Source organism: Psammomys obesus, unplaced genomic scaffold (assembly GCF_907164565.1).
Source record: "Psammomys obesus unplaced genomic scaffold, mPsaObe1.curated_primary_1811, whole genome shotgun sequence".
NCBI lineage: Eukaryota > Metazoa > Chordata > Mammalia > Rodentia > Muridae > Psammomys > Psammomys obesus.
The window spans coordinates 16842913-16860279 of record NW_026590062.1 but is presented as its reverse complement, the minus strand read 5'-3'; the positions used below and the strand labels follow the sequence as shown (position 1 = coordinate 16860279).

Genomic DNA, 17367 nt, shown 5'->3' with positions numbered 1-17367 from the left:
TAAACTTTATTTAATTTTTTATTATTAACTTATTGACATAAAATGTAGGTTCATATATGAATATGTGCTTAAGCACATATATATGTATATATGTGTGTGTGTGTGTGTGTGTGTGTGTGTGTGTGTGTGTACACACATATATACTGAATGGGCTTGTTTCCCTGATTTCTTTCTCATTATACACTTCATGACCACCTAGGAAAGCTACTATAATTTTTGTATTTTAATTTGCATTCTGCAAATCTTCTGCTGGTGATAATCAACTGTAGAGAGTTTCCTGTTAGAGTCCTGGGGTCTTTTGCATGGAATCATGACATCTACAAACAGAGATATTCTGACCTCTTCCTCACTTGTTCAATACCTTTGTTTCTCTTATTGCTCTAGCTAAGGCTTTCAACACCATATGGAATGGAGAAATGGATATGCTTGCCTTGTTACTGATTTTTTTTAAATTTTAACATTTTTATATTAATTACAGTTTATTTGCATTGTATCCCAGCTGTAGTCCCCTCCCTCATTCCCTCCACATCCCACCTTCCCTCCCTCTTCTCCTCCCAAACCCCCCTCCAAGTCCACTGATAGGGAAGGTCCTCCTCCCCTTCCATCTGACCCTAGCCTGTCAGGTCTCATCAGGACTGGCTGCATTGTCCTCCTCTGTGGCCTGACAAGGCTGTTCCACCCTCAGGGAGAGGTGGTCAAAGAGCCAGCCACAGAGACTGTCAGAGACAGTCCCTGTTCCCATTACTAGGGAACTCACTTGGATACTGGGCTGCCATGTACTACATCTGAGCAGGGGTTCTAGGTAATATCCATGAATGGTCCTTGGTTGGAGTATCAGTCTCAGAAAAGACCCCTGTGCCCAGATATTTTGGTTCTGTTGCTCTCCTTGTGGAGCTCCTGCCCTCTCCAGGTCTTACTAACTCTCCCTTCTTTCATAAGATTTCCTGCACTCAGCCCAAAGTTTGGTTATGAGTCTCAGCATCTGCTTTGATACACTGCTGGGTAGAGTCTTTCAGAGGCCCTTTGTGGTAGGCTCCTGTCCTGTTTCCTGTTTTCTCCTTTCTTGTTCCTGATTTTAATGAAAATACTTCAAAGTTTTTGCCATTTAATATAATGCTGTAGGTTTGTTATGTATAGCTCTTATTATGTTGAGACATATTTTGAGTGTCTTCGGGACACTCATTGTTGAAAGCTTTTTCTTTATATATCTATTGCGATGACAATGTGATTTCTGTCCTTGACAGCATATACTCAATGTAACAGTGTTTTTGATTTACATATATTGAACAGTCCCTGGAACAGTCTCTGGAACAAACCCAACTAGATCATACTCAGTGATCTTTTTGTTTTGTTAACCCATTGACCATGAACTATATGTATATGTATATGTATATGTATATGTATATGTATATGTATATGTATATGTATTTGTATTTGTATATGTGTATATGCACGTATACATACATGCATATATCCTGAATGGGCTTGTTCTTCTGATTTGTTTCTTAATACATTCCTTATCAGTGTGGGAAAGGGCTCTTGGATTAATTTTGCAAATATTTTGTTGAGAATTTAAGCATCTGTATTCAGCAGGGAAATTGGTCTACAATTTTCCTATTTCTTGAGTATTTGCCTGCTTTTGGTATCTCTGTCATACTGGCTTCATTAAAAGGACTTGGTAATGTTCCTTTTCTATTTTATGGAATACTTTGTGAAACATTGGTCTTACTCTGCTCTGAAGGTCTGGTAAAATTCACCAGTGAGTCCAAATAGGCCTGAACTTTTTCTTTTCTTCTTTTTTTTAATTTCAGGAGATTTTTAATCACTGTTTTAGTCTCGCTGTTATATATCAAATTGTGTATTTCATCTTATTTTAGTGGGTTATAATATGTCTAGAAATTCGATCTTTCAGTTTATTGGAACATATGGTTTTTAAAGTAATAATGATTTTTCTAAAGCTTGTTGGTATCTGTTGTAATGGCTTCCTTTTCATCTCTAATTTGGGTTTTTCCTCTCTTTCTGTTGGTTAGTTTGACTAAGGGAATCTTGCTTCCCTCTTTGAAAAATCAGCTCTCTGCCCATTGATTTTTTTATATTTTTTCTATTTCATTAATTGCTACCCTGATCTAATTCTTTCCATTTGCAGATTTGACATGTTTTCAGGTGTCTTGCTAGGCTGTTTACTCAAGATCTGATTGCTTGATGTGTAGGCATATATGTATTTATAAACTTCCCTACAAGGACTGCTTTTGTTGTATCCCAGAAGTGTTGGTACATTATGTTTTTATTTTCATTTGATCATAGTTATGTTTTTATTCCATTTTGACGTTTCTGTTCATCATTCAGTTGTGTGTTGTTTAATATTCGTGGGTTTGTGTATGCTTGAGAGTTCATCTTGCTGTGCACCTGTAGTCTTATTCCACTGTGATCATCAGAGATGATACAAGGAATTATTTTAGTTTTCCTGTGTTTGTTGTGACATACTTTCTTTTTTAAAGAAAGTTCCATGGGCTTCTGAGAACAGTAAGTATTCTACAGTGGTTGGATGGAATGTTCTGTAGGTGTCAATTAAGTCTATTTGATCTATGATGTCATTTAGTTCAGATGTTTTTCTGTCAGAATGACTGGTCACCCACTATTATCGTGCTGGGTTACTCTATGCCATCTTAGCAGCACTTGTGTTCAGACATATGTGTTTAGAATGGTGATGTCCTCTTGAGAGATTGCTCCCTTGATCAGTATGAAGTCACCTTCACTATTTTTTCTCCCTCATCTGGTTTGACATCTATTTTGTCAGATGTTAGAGCACCAATAGCTGCTTGTGTTCTAGGACCATTTTATTGGACCATCCTTTTCATCCTCCACCCTAAGGCAATGTTGGCCTTTTATGATGAGGTGATTTTTAGGGGGTGCGGGAACAAAAAAGATGCTTCATTTGTCATTGGGTTTTGGGGAATTGAGACTATTAAAATTCTGTTATTATTGAAAGTTGTGTATTTATTCCTGCCATTTTGCTGATTTTTGGAATATTTGTTTCTGAGACAGGGTCTCTCTGTGTAGCCTTGGCTGTCCTGGAACTCACTCTATAGAACAGGCTGGCCTTGAACTCAAGAGATCCACCTGCCTCTGCCTCCTGAGTGCTGGGATTAAAGTGTTTGCCACCGCAGCCCAGCTGGCCATCCCGGTTTTCAAGCATCAATCGCCCAGTCTGTTGTTACTCTGATGAGCCTGCCTTTGTGATGTGGCATTTCTCTCAACACTTTTTTTTTTAAATTTATTTAATTTTGTTTTATGTGCATTTGTATAAGGGTGTCAAGAGTTCTTGGAACTGGAGTTACAGACAGTTGTGAGCTGCCGTGTGGGTGCTGAGAATTGAATCCAGGACCTTTGGAAGAGCAGACAGTGCTCTTAACCACTGAGCCATCTCTCCAGCCCCACGCTCTTGACACTCTTAATATACTGTTTTGTTCCGTATGTTTAGTGTTTTGATTAAAACATAATGAGAAGTTCTTCACTGATCTGTGTGGTTTGGTCAGGCCCCTCTTCCTAACTCTGAAGAGCTGTCAGTCTTGAAAATGTGACTTTAGAATCAGATTCTCTTCCTGCTATGCCTATAAACCCATATATTTGGTCTCTTTAGTGTCACTTATATCGTAGGATTAGATTGTATACCTCAGTATTTTATCATTGTCCTAGCTGGATCATTTTGTTTCTTCCATCGTGTCTTCAGGCTCAGATATTCTGTATGCTCCTTGATCTTGAAAGTTACTGGGACTTTCCACAGAGTTTGTTTTTATTTTCTATGTGTTGTCATTTCCAGTACTTCAGACTAGGTTTTCTTCAGCATTTCTCTTTGTTGAATTCCTCTTTCACACCATCGATCACACCTTCCTTTTTCCTTCAGTTATGTTTTGAACATCCTTATGACCATTATATTGAGTTCTGTGTCTAGGATTTCATTCAACTTGTTCAACTTGTTGAGGCATTGCTTCAGGATTAGTCATTTCTGGAGGGATTCCGTGTCTAGTTTTTCTTGTTTCTTATATTACTGTGATGGGATTTATGTGTCTGATATTATTTGTTGCTTGGTTCTTAAAAATTTGCTGTTTTCTTTCAGTTGCTGTATTTTTAACATTCAAGATTAGTAGAGTTGAGTAGCTCATAAAAAGAACTTCTGAGTCCAGGAGCTCTGAGTGCCTTGGTAAGCTCCGCAATTATTCCCAGCTGGCACACTGACTAGGAGGACCACTACAGCTACTGGGTATTACTCTCCAGCTAACAACAGGGACCCTTTAGACTTCAACAACTGTTGGAAGATAACCAAGGACAGTATGAAGTGCACCTGGGTTCATTTAATGAGATTTAGAGTGGGAGAGAAGTATAGTGGGAAGGAAAAGGATTAACTATTAAATTGACTTTGAAAAATATTAATGAGATTGGTAAAGTAACTAAAGGACGAAGTGGACATATTGTCAGCGTTCACAGATTTTAAAGAGTGTTAAATCTATGGAAGGTTATATTTAAGAAGCAAAAAGAGGAGAGAAGAAAAGATGTAGGAAGGAGAGCATATAAGATATGGCTGGGGAGTATAGTTAAAATTATAGTAAACTGGGTGGGGTATATAAACATCTTCACCGTGAGCAGTGTACAAACAAGAGCAAAGGCACATATATGCGTATATAAGGGTAGAAATTATGGAAAATAACAGACAGAATACTTACAGTATGACCTGTTGGCATGCTTATGCCAAGTTGAAAGGTGAAGTTCTCAGAACTCCCTGGCTCTAGAAGGATCCATGATGCTGTGTAGGAGGACCAGCAGGAGCCACTGATCTCTGTATACTCGTGTGCCTGGTGTGTGTAGGATTCTTTTGAGCCCTTGCACCCAATGAGGCCTCTTCTGTTCCTGTGGGTTGGGTATATTCAAGGAGCAGCTTTTCTCTTGTCGTGTGAGCTACTCTGTCCAGGGCAGCTTGATTGGCAGGCAGGCTGGTGTGGGGAGGGATCGCCCCTGGCTTAGCAAAAATCAACAAGACCTCATCTCTTCTTTATATAGAGAACTAGCTTTTTTCTTTAATTGGGTTTTGGTGGTGAGACTTCCAGCCTAGTGGCTTACTCAGAAATTCTTAGAGAATAATCATTTTTACAGAAGTGGGTTCAATTTGCCATGCCGAAGACATGCCAGAAAGGGGTTTTCTTAAGTCTGACTATTCCATGGCATACGTCATCTTCTGGTAATCCATTCATCTGGTAGTGGGAATTTTGGTTGCATTTGCCTTGTGAATGTGGCAGATGATGCAGGCATAAAGATTGTATGTATGGTTCTCCGAGACCAGACTCTGCAGTTTTGGTACACGCCTGGAGGTGGAGCTGTGGACCACCTTGTAGCTCTCTGTCTGGAGTTTCTCGAGGACCTGCCACACCATGATCCCCAGTAGCTACCCCACTGCATTTCCTCCAGTGTGATGTGAGGGTCCAGTCTCTTTCCACATCTTCACCAATATTTGTTTTCTGGGTTGGAAGGGCTCCAGGGAAGTTCCTGACCGTGCTCATTCTGATGGTGGAAGAATCATGTTTTGTTTTGTTTTGTTTTTTTGAATCATGTATTTTTTTAACTTTTTTTTTTTATTTACTTGGGGGAGACAGTAGGTACACGTGAAACTTGGAGTTAGTTCTCTCCCTCCACCAAGTGGGCTCAAGGGGTTGAACAACTGGTCTATCTATATAGTTTAATCTGTGTTTGACCTGTGTGTAGTGGTACTGTGATCTTCCCTACTTTTTTTTTTTTTGGCCATTTGGTTATTTGGAGAAATGTCCATTTAAATGTCTTTTGTTATGTGGCTGTTGTTCTTTACATATTCTGGTTAATAACCCCCAGCAAAAAAAAAAAAAAAAAGGGGCATTGTAACTATTCATCCCTTCCTCAGGTCCATCACTATGCTTTTGGTTGTGGACTGTAATGCTTGTAAGATTTTTATTTGATGAGGTAGGCTCACCATCAATGAAGAGACCCAACTCCATGCTGTCAGGACCAACCGGGTTTTTTGTGCCATGTTTCTGAGGACGGTGATGTTTTGACCAGGATTGTCTCCAACCTCCTGGGCTCAAACACTCCTTTTCTACTGAAGTCTCCCAAGTAGCTGGGACTTAAAGGCATGAGGCACTATTCTGCCCATGGCCAGCCAACTTTGAACTTGCAGGCAGTGTTGGGAGCCCTGGGGATGGAGTGTTGTGGCTGCTAGGACACTACACTCCCAGACTTCCACCTTTCCTCGGCATGTGTGCAGGTTTGGATGAACACAGCCTCAAGGTTCTTCTACCCTGAAGCAGAGGTGTGTGGGGGCGAACACTCTCCTCTCCCCCTTGTCGGCTAAACTTCTACGGTAATGACATGTTCATATGTAAGAAAGAAACTGCAGCATTGCTGGCACAGCAGGTCTGACCTTCTTTGCACTTTTGAACCCTTGTCTCCCAGTTCTACAAGGAGTGACACTGGCTGGGGTCGTTGCTGTCACAGCTAGGCTAGCATGCTGCCATTGTCTTATACCCTTAGCCATTTTTACCTTGATACAGGATCTCACCAAGTGTCCAAGGCTGGCCTTGAACTCTGTCAGTAGCCCAAACTGGCTCAATAGAATGCAAATACCAGGTCAAGTGTTTCACCATACTCCAGCCCTAGAGACCTTGGGCTTGGAAACCAAGGAGTGGCTCCAAGCAGAGTTGGATCTTTAGGACCTACTCCCCACTTCTAAACAAGAGCTGTACTTGATGGGCCAGATCAAGACCTGGATGGGTCTGAAGTTCCCACTTCTCAGGAGGCTGGGCAGGAGGGCTGTGAGTTCAAGGCTGGCTGGGAAACTTAGTGAAGAGAGGGCTGGGGATATAAGTCAGCAGTAAAGCATGTGCCTGGCATGTGCAAGGTTCCAGATTCATACCTTGTACATGACTAGGCTTGCTCTTATAATCCAGGCCCTTTGGGAGTACTTATACAGCATTCCTTTAAGTTCTGCCACTTCTAGCCAGAACCAACTGCTCACATCTGTCCTCTTAAGCAGAGTGTCCTTCTGAGAGAAATAGGCTCTGGAAAAAGTGGCTCCTTTGACCCTCCCCCAACCCTGTGATTACAGGGAGAGCTGAATGGGCAGAAAGGCCTTGTGCCTTCCAACTTTCTGGAAGAAGTGCCTGATGATGTGGAGGTCCACCTTTCCGATGCTCCGCCCCACTACTCCCATGACCCACCCATGCGCTCCAAGGCCAAAAGGGTAAGCCACCCCCCTTAGCCTGCCTGCCTGCCTCCCTCTCTCCCTCTGCGGTCTGGCGCAATCTTTGCATTGCTGCTTTCATGAGTTGGGCCCCACCAGCATCTGCCCCCGATTTTTTTCTCTGTCCTTCTTTGGACATTGTGCCTGAAAATGCTTAGCTCCAACCTATAAGTTGGTGTCCCACAGAAAGACCTTTTGGTGTCAGTCTGCCTGACCCCAAGGCCTTCCCTGGCCTCCACAATAGGTGCACAGTTCAGCCGACAGAGAGTGAGGTTCGGGGACCCAGGTGCCACTGGCCTCCCACTTAGGGCTCTAGCTGGCAGGGCTTACGTAGTGTAGCACGCCTGCCCGAGACTGCATTCTCTTGAGTGTCTCATCTTTACGTTTCACCATCACTGCGAGTTCTTATCTGTTGTATTTTACGTATATGTTTTTATCTCTTCGCTCATCTGCTTGGACATAGAAGAAGAGTGTTCATTTCACACCCTAATCAGGCATGTAGCCTTCACGTAAGTGAGCAACCGAAGACACCTTAGAGAGATACCGACTTAAGCTACCCTAAGCGGACAGCGCGGTAGTCTTAAGACTTCAATGTGGGCTTAAAGAGAGAGAGAGAGAGAGAGAAAAGAAAAGAAATATGTCTCAAAAACCCATTGGACCTAAAGTATTAGGCTATCTCACCTGATATCAGTTGCCTGGCAACTGGATTCATAGTGAAACAAATCGTCTTGAACAATCATTTTTTTAAAATATGTCCATTGAGAATATGGGCAAGGCCAACCTTGGGAACATATTTCTTCAAGCTGTTTGTTTACACAGAGTGCGCCAGTGTGTACTCACAGGGGAAGCTGCCTATTGCATTGTCAGCCACCCTCGGTAAAAGCACAACCCCGGATCCATGTGTTTACTGTACCAAGTTTGACTTCTGATAATAGCCAAGACAAAACTTTAATCCCAGATCAAGCCCTTCGGGGTGGCTTTGGCTCTGGGTTTGCCAAAGCTGGCCAGAACACCCAGCTGCAGCCCCTTGGCCTTAGGAGCAGGTGTTTCCTTCTGCTCAGAGCACGGTTCAGATCTCATGGAGGTTCGAGAAAGGTGCTGGCACACCAATGCAATACTGTCTCCCGACGTGGCAGCTCCCATGACTGCACTAGCTGGCCCCATGGTATCTTCAGGTGTGCTTTGGGTGTGCCCTAGGTGTTCTCCATTAGAGTTAGACCTTGATTTTAAATCCAAGCAAGCTTAGGCCCCCTTGCTTTGTATGGTATGCCCGCTGGGTGCCCAGCTCTCACTTGCCAAGTTTTGCTTTGGCGAGTGTATAGTGATCCAGAGGCCTGGCGATTACTGGACATGCTCAGGTGTGTGCCGAGCTGCAGAATGATGTGAAATTGGCACTCAGTGTCCCTGAATCAAATTCCACCCTTTCGAAGCACTGTTGGCCAAAACCCACCAATGCTCTGTGCTTCGGAAAGCATGTACTCCTCTATTTGGAAATGGTGAGAGTGTTCAAGAAGGGCCTTTGAGCTTCCTTAGATTACAATTAAGGTTCATTTCAGTTTTTTTTTCTTTCAAACAGTGTGCCATCCCCAAAGTTTCTGTAGGATTCTAACTGACCCAAGGGCTCACTCCAACATGGCAGGGTCTCTATCTATCCCACCCAGTTCACAATCCATCCAAATTCCCATTGAGAGCTTTTGCTTTACAATGACGATTGATGGGCACTTGGCCATCTGCCTATCCATCTGATTGACAATAACTTCCCCTGCTTTTAGTCTGAATTTTCAGAGTAAATTATGACCTGGCTTTCTTTGCTAAAGCGATGGCCAAGACAAAGACAGCGAAAGCCCAATCGAGGCCAGTTTCTCTCTCTCTGAGGGGCCTCGGGAGTGGGCATGTGCTTCTCATGGCATACTTAAACATTGAAAGAAGAAACGAACCACTCACCCTTTCCCCTGGCTGGCGGGAGACGGGGCAGTACGTGTTACCGAGTGAATTGTTGGCGCTGACACACTCAATAAAACTGTCGCAATGTACCTACTAGGTTCCTCCCGAGGGTTCAGGGACAGCAAGGAGAGCTCCATCCCCCACAGCCCATCTCCATTCGGGGTCACCTACGTCATCTATGGGTTCTGGTAGTCCTGGGAGAGGCAGGGAAATGTCCTCGAAAAAGAAAAAAGGGCTGCTCTCCAGAGGCAAGAAACTGCTGAAAAGGCTGGGCGCGGTGAAATGACCCGAGAGCCTTCGGACAATTCCAAATCCATGTCACTTGCTTTAATTCCAAACTAGGGCTTTCATGACTCCCAAAACCCAACCTTGGCCACTCCCCCTAGCCCCAGCAGTAGAGAGATACACTCTTTCACTCTTACTATTCATGTAATACCACTGGAGAGACCAGGGAGAGAGGCTGCACTGCGGTCCCCTCCCTCTCCACTTCCAAGCTTCTGTCCAAGGCCTGGGGTGGGAGGCGGGAGGGGTAGCCAGCTGAGCAGCAGGGGAGGGAGGGCTCTCTGCAGCCCTCCAACCTGCAGTTCCAGCCTGTACACACTTGACATCAGCCAGCCCTTACAGGATTTCTGACCTCCCCCCACTTCTCAAGATGCTTGCCTCATTATGCATTACTGTCATTTCCACTCTGGTCTTGAAATTTCTGGTTTAATTTGCCTTGATGTTCTGGCCTTATAACTGCACAGTGGTTTGTACTGTCGAATAAAAACACCGTGTATACTTCGCATGTGTTGTGCATTCCTGGTCTTCATACTCACTGACACAGTGGCTTCACATCACAGTTGCCCAGTCCCTACACTTTCAGATGCCTCCCTTGGGTCTTTCAAAGCAAGCCTGAAGCACACAGGAAATGTTTACGAATCCCACCACACAGAAGAGCAAAGGAGAGGGAGCAATCCAGCAGCAGGCACACCCTTCAGCCAGCCAGGGAGCTGATAATCTTTGCTTTCAGTGTCCCAGCCCGTGACTTTTACATTTCTCTTACTTTCATTATTTATTGAAATGCCTTGCCCCAGACACCACCCACAGCACACGCAGCAAAGCCACCACACACTTCATTAGCCAGACCAGAAGGAGCTTAATTGAAATCTCTCAAGACATAGCCCCACACTCATCTCTATCATCAGCCTTGAATAGCAGACCTCCTGAAATGCTGGCAGATGTGTGTGGCGGCCACTACTTTGTAATTCCACTGTAAACTGTTTTTACTCTTTATACACACTTTTCAGACTGCCTTTCTTTTGTAATTTCTGGAAGGTTTGTACATGAATGACAAAGCTTTTCCCCATTGTGTCTTCAAAAACTATATTGTAAATTGTAATATAATTGTATGTGGTAGACTGGTTAAAAGGCCGCTCCTCAGTGTGTGAAGTGCTGTGTGGATGTATGTATGCATGTATACAGTTAGGGTGACATTTTCTAGAAATAAACTTTGTTATTTTGTACAATGCCATGTATTTTGTATCTTTATTTTAAATATTCCTATCGTGGCAGGGGAATGGAATTCCTTTCTGCCAAATGTCCATAAACAACTCTATGGGCTTGGGTCTTTTTTAACCAATTAAAATATGATCTTGAACCCATGTTCTAGGAGTCATTTGTATGATATCAGACACTCCTGGTGGCAAAACGGACAGCGGTAATTAGCGCTGAGTCTATGTGTTACCTAAGACACGCACACAACGGAGACCACAAGAATGTGCTGAACTGTGGATTCAAATCAAACCTCTTGGCGCCTTGGCACCTTTTCCAGGACTGGTAATAAAGAACCACTAGAACTCAGCACAACTAAATGCAGCCTAACTTACCAGATAGGTCTACAGAGGTTTTCCCTTTTGCAGGTTCAGGTCCACGGGCAGCATCTTTCTGGGATGTGGTGAGATGGAAAGGCACGATAGAGAAAGGCTGCTCTCCTCACCAAGGCCAGAAAGCAGAAAGCACAAGGGAACAGGGGACAGACACTCCCCACAAAGCTACATTCCCACTGATCTACTTTCTCCAGCCAGGCCCAGCTTGTAAGAGCCTGTTTAGCTATGAACTAACTCATCAATAAATTAACTGATTGATGAAGCTGTCACCCTCACCATCCAGTCATTTCCCAAGAGCTCCGCTCCTCAGATGGTAGCCAAGCCCTGAGCACATGAGCCTTTGGAGACAGTTCTAGATTCAGCCCTAATAGGAATTGTTCAGAGAAAGCAATAAAACCAGACTGTTTACAGCAGTTCAAATTTGTCACTCCATGGGATGATGTGCAACTCTGTAATTCCAGCCACTGCCACAGCATTATTCATGTAGAATCTATACTTTTACTTATTGCATTTAAGCAAAATTCTCCAAAGGGGGAAAGAACCAGCCAAGACCACTAGGACAAATGTTTCTCTGGGTTGGTGACCTTTCTCACTGCTCTAAAGGGCGGGCTTATTCTGGCCACAGCCTTGGGGTGCACCCGCTGTGAGGCAGCTGGCACACTACACCTAGTTGGGCAGCTGGTGTGCAATGGTGCTCCTCGCCTTCCTTCCGTCAGCTCAGCCCATGACCCCAGCCCAGGGCGGGTCTTCACTCCTCAGCCCCCCCCCCCCCCGCAACACCATTATAGACAGCGCCAGAGAATCCCTTCGGGTCCATGAGAAGGAACCATCACACTCACTCAATCTTTTGCTAACATTTACACCGCCCAACAACAGCAGAGACAATTCAAAGATGATAATGAGCTAGACTGAACATTCTCCCACAACCTGTTGCCGCCTGAAAGTGACTTTATAAATTTCTCACAATCAAGGCTCCTCCTGCCTACAGGAAAGGCATCACCACCTCACTGGGCTCAGAGTCCAAAGCCAGGAAGTATCCTTTTTGGAAATGCCATACACTGACATGCCTTTTCTACATCCTTACACTTCATCAAAATTATCAATAATGAGTTCATAAAATACAGCAGACAGGATCCCACACCACTAGCTAAAGGAACACAAACTGTGATACAGCACCCTCTAGTTCAGAGTCACTCAGGTCTAAACCTGACAATGTGCTTTACAGACAAGGACAGAGGCTCCTATGTGGCCAAGGAGCTGACTCTGCTAATCTGGACCTGACGAATGTACGCGCCCTCAGGAGTCCCACTGAGGAGAGAAGAGATGTGATCAAGTACAGATAAATAAGAGTTCAGACTGTTCACTTTGTCAGACACAGTCCTGGGAGAGGTGGTGTTCCTGTCCTGAGGGGTAGGGCCATGGAGTCGGAGGGCCACAATCCAGGCCAGCTCTCGGGGACCGCATCCTCTCTGCTTGTCCTCTTGCTTCTTCCCTGATATCTTAGCCCTACTTAGCCTCCTTGGCCATTCACAGTAGCTGGTGTCTTTGATTCTAGCCTGGCTAATGCACCAACACCACACGGTCCCCTCCCCGAGGCCACCTAGGATATATGCAAACTCATGGGGTAAAGGATGAGGCAGCCCCTCCCTTGCCTCTCCTTCTGCATCTCTCGGAGGCTCAGGGGCCAAAATGATGCAGTTCATTTTTCCACCCTGCTGCTGGTCATCAGCCTAGACACACAAAGCTACTTTTTATATTCCTGCTAGCATTTCCTGGACCCTTTGTACCTACTATTGCCCCCTTCCCGTGTTCCATATCCCATTGGTTCAGGATGCAAAGTCTTACCTTATATATCCTGGGGCTTGAGATTCACTCCTTTTCGGATAGTGTGCTCTGCCTGTAACCTTTCAACCCTAAGATGAACTGAGAGGCCCAGACAAAGAAGGCAGCAACTGCCCACCAGGGAAGGTAGGGGCCTAGCACCTTCTACTTGTCTGCCGTTCTCCATGAGCTCTGAATGTACCGGATCCTGAAGGGGACCATGATCATTGTTTCTTGCAGTAGGGAGAGGGACAGAGTTCCAAGGAACCCCTGCCTTTTGTGCTCATGTCTACACCCCCAAGAAAGTCCTCCCAACAATTGCCAAATTCCTGTCGGATTTGAATAACCAGTTCTATTTGTCCTTAAGGGTATGACAGTCTCTGGTGACAGTCTGCTCCCCTTGGTGGCAAGTCCCTCAGAAAGGTGTCACAACTCACCACAGATGCAGCAGCCACCATGCCTCTGGCCAAGCTCTGTGTCTGTTTCTGTCAGCTGCTGACTATCATAGCTTTGACTTCAGGTGCAGCATGGAGAGAGGAAAGAGGTGGGCTGTCTGAAGGAATGACCACCACAAGGAATGCTAGGCTAGAGGAGAGGGACAGAGACCCCTGTGCACAAAAACTGGCAGAAAAAGGAACGGTGTGTTGGGGTCATATGTACATACCAGTAAGTTCTGGGAAGGTGGTATTGGAGAAGAATCTAGTTGGTCCACAGAAGACAAAGAGCAGACCACGCCAGGACACAGTGCTGCCAGTGATGCAAGCGGCTTGTGAGAGGTGAAAAAGAAAGGGCAGGAAAATGGGGAAGAGCAGTGGGGGGAAATGAGGGCCAGTCCCTAGGAGGGAGTCCCTGCCTAGCATAACAAGCCTAGCTACCAAGTATGGTTGGTGAGGTCACGGACCCTGGAGGAGAAGCTACTACTGCCTCTTCCCTAAACAGGCACAATTCGTAACTAATTCGAAATGCTTATCCTTATGTTCACACATAAATGTAGTTCTCTCCCCATCAAAGAAGTCTTTTTTTCTTGGAGCAGACAGAAGCTATTACAGAAAACCACAACTGGTCAAACTGCAGAGAACAAATGACCATGGGGTGCCCGATCCCCGGTTGATACATCTACAACACAACCCTACACGTAAGGCTCATGGCATATCTGCTGTGAGGTAGTGTCTTCTACCCGTGACTGGGAAAGTACACACATAAGGCCTGCACACTGACACCTCCAGTTGACTTTCGAAGTGGGGAGGGGAATCTCACAAGCCCCACCCCTAGGTGAAGATCTACAAGTAATCAAAGGCTGCTTCAGGGTCAAGCCCTCCTCCCCCATAGTTTATTCACTCCTATGCAATCAGCCCTAAACACATACAATCATACAGAACCCTTTCCTACCGGTCTCAAGAGTTAGGTAACAATAATTCCAACAAGATGCCAGTCATAGCAGGGCATGCTGTCTGGCCAGTGTTAGTACGTCATGGGAGCTTGGTGTGGCGCCAAGGCAGAATCCTCATGGGTCAGTGGGGAAAACTCACTGGTGGAAGGGTGCGACAGTTGGTGCCGCACACCAGTGCGCTCGTTGCTGTGGGGTGGCTGTGGGGTGGCTGTGGTGCCACGACAGAACCTCACATGAGGCTACAGCCACCGTGCCTTCCTGCCCCCCAGGATGCAAGTGGTCTGGGGAATGCTACAGAGATGGCAGATGGTTGCTGGGGGCTCCACTGAAGCAACTTTGAAGCTGTCGCCAGGGTGGGAGGGCTTTAGGTGACACAGCTGCCTTTGAGTAACCCCAATAAACACGCCGGCTCACCTGAGTGGATCCAGCTGAAATGGCTTCTTTGGTCTGTTCATGCCCTTTTGGGAATGAACAGGTGTTCTGTGTGTTGTCCCTGGGTGTGAATCCCTACTTCCGTAAAAAAACAAAAACAAAAACAAAAGCCAAGGGCTTGTTTTTGCTTGGGGGACAGGGTCTAGGCTGGACCCTAGGCTGTCTTCAAACTCTTGGCATTCCTCATAACCTTGGCTTCCCCAGGGCTTGGACAACCAGTGCACAAAACTTGTGTTGGCTTAAGAATAAAAAAATGACCACAAAACAAAACAATGGAACCCCAGAAAGTGGAGGAAGGCAAAAGCTAGGGCTCTGATGCCAGCCAGAGGGGAGCTTGTGGTCTAGAAAGAGATTTCATGAAGGTGTGAGAGCCTGTCAGGCTACCTTGCAGGAAGAAGGGAACCCAGGCTGTGGTGGTGGGTGCAACACTCTCTGACCACAACTGCTTTGCTGTGCAAACCTCTTGCCCTCTATGTGAACATAAGCCTTACTTCCAGATCCCGAGGCTGGCTCTGCATTGCTGGATCACTTTTCCTTTCAGGGTGGCCACACTGAGTAATTCTCCCCTTTGTGGCTTTCACTGTAACTTGCCTGTTTCATTGGCCTTTGGGGGATGGGTCACTTGAGCCCAGCTTGTTGAGGCCACCAGGGCCTAGCCTCTAATCCTGAAAACTGCTGTAACAGAAGGTCAGGGTCTTAGGTTAACATGCAGAAACCGCTTGGGGAGGGCTGGGGACTGGAGCAGGACCCCACCACAGATCCAAGACAGGGTGGCATGGCCCTGTCTGGGTTATGCCACTCTGGGAGTTTGGGTCTTCAGGGAAACCTCCAGGTTAGTTCTCCCACTCTACTGAAGAAGTATTCTCTCTGGGTGAGGCCGGCTACTTCATACCTCGTGTGAAGAATCCACATACCCACACTGACGGCAAGACAGGCCAGACCCTGTATACCTGGCCTTTCGGCACATGCCCATATACCCTCTCTGCCTGGCTTGTCAGCACCTGCCCCATACCTCTGGACAAATCAGCTGTGCCTATCCCTCCAAGTCCTGAATTCCTAGTAAAGCCCAAAGCCCAGGGCCTGTGTCACAGCCAGTTGCCAAGAAACACCCAGCAGTAACACTGGGTGAGGGGCTCAGAAAGGGAAGAGGAGCAGGCCTCTTTGAGAACAACCTGAACACCCACAGCCATGGGTATGATAATCAGGGGGTATGTTGTAACTCTAAGGAGATTCTGCCTTCCTGCCAATCCTTGGGGAATAAAGTCATGCTGACCCATCAAGGCACTCAAATCTGAGTTTGAAACCCTAATACTGTACTGCTTTTCTTGGGGCCTGACAGCCTGTGTGTCTCTCTCTGATGCCAGACATGGGATGGGTTAAGGCTGCATGCCATGAACCCAGATGGTGGCTCAGGGACTGGCTTCGAGAACTGCAAGGAAAGAAAATGCTTGTTGTTGACATCAATAAGGCCAGATCCTAGAGGTATCACAGAGACGCCCACAGCAGGAAAGCGAAACGGAAACTTTATTGAGCTGTGCCAGGGACACATGCCAGGGACACATGCACTGCCAATCTGTAAAACTTATCACATAGTAGCTACACATCAAGCTGCTCTTGAGACTTGAGTAACTCCAAGCCTCCTCTTTGCAAGAGCCAGACCAAGAGATGCTACCACACCTTGTGTGGCATCTGCCCCTCCAGCCTCAGCCTTCCAGACTCTAGGGACAGAGGCAGCTCTTCCTCCCAAAGTTCCATGCAGATACTGGCACCCACAACTTATACTGCTCTATTTTTCTTTTTCCTTTTTTCTTTTTTTTTTTTTTTCCTTTTTGTTAAGACAAGGTCTCACTATGTAGCCTAGGCTGACCATGAACTTGGGCTTCTCCCGGCTTCACCTCCCGAGTGCTGAGATCACAGGCATGTGCTACCACACATTGACTTTCAGGAGTGGAGTTCTATCCACTGTGGTCTCCAGTAGTTTTAAAACAGAAAGCAAATGCAGGCTTTAAAAACCTCAAAACTACCCTGTTAAAGAAAGTGGTCACTTATTTTCCTTGGTAAGAAAACTACAAAATAAGGTAAATAACAACACTCACTCTCCTACCAGCCTCTTCAGACTGAAAACTCTTCCATGGTGGAAAGTTTAAAGCCTTCAAAAATTCTTTTCATCCCTTCTGACCTAACTCTTAAGAGAAACAGAGGAAGGCACCCCAGACTTATTATCTTTAAATCCCGAGGTGTCCAAGCCCCACATAGCACCTGCCTGTGCTGCTGTGGACATTCCTGGCTTATGCCTTTTCCTCCTTTAAACTCAATGTGCACAAACAAAGAGAGCAGTGTACGGTAGCATGTGCTCCCAGGAGCACCTCTGAGAACCTGCCAACACGGCTGCTTTAGGAAAGTCTATCTGTGGTACCAAGGGCCTTGTCACCTCTCTGCCAAGCAAACTGTTGCAACACACTATGAGAAACGAAGCAAACGTTAAACTTTAGTTAAATCTATAGCAACACTAAAAACCAAACTGCAGCTCCTCAACCCCGACCCCGACCCCCACCCCCATCATCCTGCTAGAACGACAATCATGTGAAAACCAGAAGTAGAAACTTGGCAGAGTTCTGGAAGGAGGCCAGCACACAGGCACTCACTGTTGG

At 45.7% G+C, this 17367-nt stretch overlaps 1 protein-coding gene across 9 annotated transcripts in view; it reads left to right on the top strand.

Moving 5' to 3' along the window:
• Positions 1-10711, top strand: part of Rimbp2 (RIMS binding protein 2) — a 175658-nt gene extending 164947 nt beyond the window's left edge. For 5 of the 9 annotated variants that reach the window (XM_055605908.1, XM_055605904.1, XM_055605911.1 and 2 more), the window contains 2 exons: positions 7127-7261; positions 9303-10711. In XM_055605908.1, the coding sequence (XP_055461883.1) occupies positions 7127-7261; positions 9303-9491 (324 nt within the window). In that variant the 3' untranslated portion in view covers positions 9492-10711. Of the gene's footprint in view, positions 1-7126; positions 7262-7724 lie in introns of all 9 variants that reach the window. The other 4 variants (XM_055605910.1, XM_055605913.1, XM_055605909.1 and 1 more) reach the window with 2 other exon arrangements.
• Positions 10712-17367: the final 6656 nt, after the last annotated feature.